This window comes from Pygoscelis adeliae, unplaced genomic scaffold (genome assembly GCF_000699105.1).
Source record: "Pygoscelis adeliae isolate BGI_AS28 unplaced genomic scaffold, ASM69910v1 Scaffold346, whole genome shotgun sequence".
Lineage (NCBI taxonomy): Eukaryota > Metazoa > Chordata > Aves > Sphenisciformes > Spheniscidae > Pygoscelis > Pygoscelis adeliae.
The window spans coordinates 460,850-464,451 of NW_008824902.1; the positions used below are offsets into that span (position 1 = coordinate 460,850).

At 63.4% G+C, this 3,602-nt stretch overlaps 1 protein-coding gene across 1 annotated transcript in view; it reads right to left on the minus strand.

Moving 5' to 3' along the window:
* Nucleotides 1-1,518: 1,518 nt before the first annotated feature.
* The window catches only part of ATG9A (autophagy related 9A), a 13,333-nt gene continuing 11,249 nt past the window's right edge, over nucleotides 1,519-3,602 (minus strand). Inside the window, exons 12-14 of the mRNA XM_009324854.1 lie at nucleotides 2,614-2,839; nucleotides 2,328-2,470; nucleotides 1,519-2,220 (exon numbers count right to left, since the gene is read on the minus strand). Coding sequence (XP_009323129.1) covers nucleotides 2,215-2,220; nucleotides 2,328-2,470; nucleotides 2,614-2,839 — 375 coding nt within the window. The 3' untranslated portion in view covers nucleotides 1,519-2,214. The remainder of the gene's footprint in view (nucleotides 2,221-2,327; nucleotides 2,471-2,613; nucleotides 2,840-3,602) is intronic.

The following is a 3,602-nucleotide window of genomic DNA, read 5'->3' on the forward strand; positions in this document are numbered from 1 at the left end:
CGGCCTTCCCCGCCCCCCCCCATCCCTCCTGCCAGCCCAGGGAATGGCCCAGACTTTCCCCCCTGCCCCGGAGCTCTGCCAGCCTTCAGCCGCGCAGCTCAGAGATCAGCAACAAGTCTGCCGGGAAGCCCAGACGCGGCATCCCGCAGCCCCCGGGGAAGCCCACCTCCGTGCAGGGCGGCAGCTCGGGTGCCAGGGGAAGCCACTGGAAAGCCCGGGTTCCCGGGAAATTTGCTTTCAGTTTCCCTTCACCATGCCATGACAGCCCCAAGCAGGAGCTGCTGCAGGGTCACCGCAGCCGCTCCTCGGTGGGAGGACCCCAGCAGCACCCCAGTCTACAGACCTCCTGCCCGGCTCAGTCCCGACCCCATCTCAAGCTCTGCTTTACCACAATCCATTTGGTCTCTTAGAGACCCCAGAGCGGTCGCAGCTCTGGTCCGTCCCACCCCATTACAGCAGGGAACCCGCCACCCCCAAGGGGCCTGCCCCTGCGTGAGCACCCCGGCCCTGCTCATGCCCTGGCTAGCTGGGTGCGCGCACCCCTCCAGCCCTGGGAGCAGCCGGCTCATCAGCATGCACCCAGCTCGGGCTCAAAGGGCAGAGGGCGATAACCCTGGCAGGGGAAGAGAGGCAGCCCTGGACTCCGGGGATGGCAGAGGAGGGCCTGTGCTGCTCCCGGAGGGCATGGCGAAAGCAAGCAGCCCCTTCCAGAGGCAAGGGGAGGGAGGGGAAAGCAAAGCCTGGCAGGGGTTAGCTGGGGTGCAGATCCTCACAAGCTGCCACTGGAAGAGAGAAGAGGGAAACCAGAACAACGCTGGGAAGGTCTTGTCTGAGGCCACGCTGCACAGCCGGGATCCTGATCCACCACCACCACCCCCCAAGGCTGGGCTGGGGTTTGCCTCTCCCTTCTGGGTTCAGGGCACCCCTAATTGCCCTGGTTCCGGGGCCCCCCTCCTTGCCCCCCCTGGCCACGAGCCAGCTGCTTGGCAGACAGTCTCCACAGCAGCCGAAGCCATGTTGCAAGCAAAAGGATGGTTTCAGGAGGGAAGGAGGAGCTGGGAGCCACCAGGTGAGATGCACCGAAGCCTTTGCTTGGGGAAGAGGAAAGGCCCGATACCACAGAAACGGCCACATCAGGAGGACAGACCCGATGCACCATAGCCTGGGCATGGGGAAAAGGCCTTTATCATGCCTGGGGGAAGGGAACCAATACACAGAGCACAAGACCTTCAGGGTGGGCGCCGAGGGGGCTGCGAGCACTCCCGGGAGATGCCGGGCTGCCCCACCCCGGGGTCTCTTTGGCACTGCAGGAGGGCCCGCTAGCAGCCCGCATCCCATGGGTGCTGCGCAGGGGGGAGGATGCTGCCCTAGCCCAGAGGTATGGCACAGAGGCTGCCAGCTGGGAGGGACATCAGGGACCCCACCGACCCTTCCTTGCGTGCAGGGGATGGGGCAGCTGTCGCGGGAGTTAGGGAAGAGCTGCAGCATCCCCGGATCCCGGCCAGAGCTGTTCCCAGATCCCGGCCAGAGCTGTTCCCACCAGCTCTAGATCCAACCCCTACCCATGCCAGCAGCAGCTGGGGCCTGTCCCTCTGCAGAGTGCTGGGGCAGAGGGGGGGTGACTGCCCCACTGCTGTCCTGCTCTGGGCTGAAGGGCACAACCTTGGTCCTCTCCAGGAGGGCAAACGTGGTCCTGGGCACCTCCCCAGGGCTGCAGGCAGGGCAGGTGTGGTGCTACAGGCTGAGCTAGAGCCCCCACAACAGCTCCTGCCTTCATGTTGGAGGCAGGTCCCAGCTCCAGGCAGACATCTGGAGCTGGTGCCATCTCGCATCCCTTCGAAGAGCAGCTGCTGCTGCCACCTCCAAGCCAGCCTACAGCTCCCCACTGCTAGTCCTGTCACGTCAGCTTTCGCAGGCTCTGCAGCGATCCTCCGACACGGACGACACAGATGTGAACACAGACACATGTATGTACTCACACACGCATTCACCCCACGAGTCAGAGTGGCGTTGACTTGACACACGGCTGGACACAAAGTGCCACCGCAAAGCCGCCGGCCTGGCAGTTTTGTCTCTTCGGCAATTGATGGCAACAAAATGGAGCCCGGGACTATCCTGTCCACTCAGGACGGGAGAATAATCAGGCTGACACCACATCCTGCTGCCCAGGCGGCTCCCAGTCTGCAACCCCCACGAGATCTCCAGTCTACAAGGCTATACCTGCAAGACAGAGAGGGGATGTGGCACCTATCGGGACCAGCTGCCAGCACCCCAACCTGGCATCCCGAGTACACCTTGCCCCTCTCCGCCACAGCCTTCACCCCTACCTTGTGGATCTGCGGTGGAAGCTCATCCTCTGAGCTCTCCTCTGGCACGGGCTCTGGGTGTCTCGCTGACTGCCCGTCCTCAGCCCAGCCCCCCAGAGGGAGGCGGGAGAAGTGTGATGGGGCTCTGTGTACTGTGCCCGGGTCTGCAGGAGAGGCAAGGAGGAAGATTAGCTACCTGGGGGACTGACAGTCTTCAGAGGCAGGCAGGCTGCTTGTGCCAGTCCATACAGGGCATCAGTCATGGGGCTTTGACCCAGAGCTCAGATCTCTGCCCTGGCTCCCGTACCTGTGATGCCACCATATCGCCGCTGGAAGCCGGTCTGCAGCGTGGCTGTCTCCCCGGCAGGCGGCTGCCGTGGCGAGGAGAAGGGGTAGCTGGCAGAGCGAGGGATGGGGACGGGGGCACCCCGCTGAGCATCCAGCTCCTCATGGGCACTCTCCCCACTCTCGTCACTCTCTCGCCGGTGCCAAGTGTGCCGCTCGGGCTCCAGCTGGGCGTGCTGCTTGTGCAACTGCAGGCCAAAACACGAGTGAGTCAGCCGTGTGGGAGAGCCCAGACACCTGAACACACCCTCTCCCCAACACTGCACACACGCTGGTCTCAGCTCTCACTCACGCTGGCATCCCAGTCACTCCAGACAGGGCACCCCGGTCCTGCCTGTCCTGCCCCGTGCCCCTCTGGCCAGCCCAGCTCCAGGCTGCTCACCTCGTGCATGTAGAGTGCGTGGAGACTCATCTCGGTGGAGGCGTACTCCGACAGGATCATGCTCTGTAGCTGACCCTCCCAGGCGCTGCTCCCCGAGCTCACGGTCCTCGCATCAGCACTGCCATGGGACGCACAAGTGGTGTTTGCTGCCCAGGTGACCCCACACCGCCCAGCCCCTCTCTGCTCTAATGTCAGGCTTGCAGACATCTGCTCCTGGGCTGGGTAGGAACAGGCCCTCTGTAGCATCTCCCCAGATGCACAAGGTGACCGGCCCTGCTATGGCACTGCCTCTTCCCTACCAGGGGTTTCTCACCACTGTGATACCTACAGAACACCAGAACCCCAACACTGTCCTTTGGGGCCAGCCTAAGCACCTGGGCCTAACTCTGCTTATGAACATGCCCCTTGCTCTCCCAGGCTGAAGAGACAAACGCCACCGTGCACCTAGGACAACAGGATGGCAAGCGGACAAGTGTTTAAGAAATTTGCAAGGTGTCTGGCCACCCCTCTCCAGCCTGCAGCTTACCCAGAGGCTGTCATGGCACCGGCACCGCGAGGCTGGGCTCCCC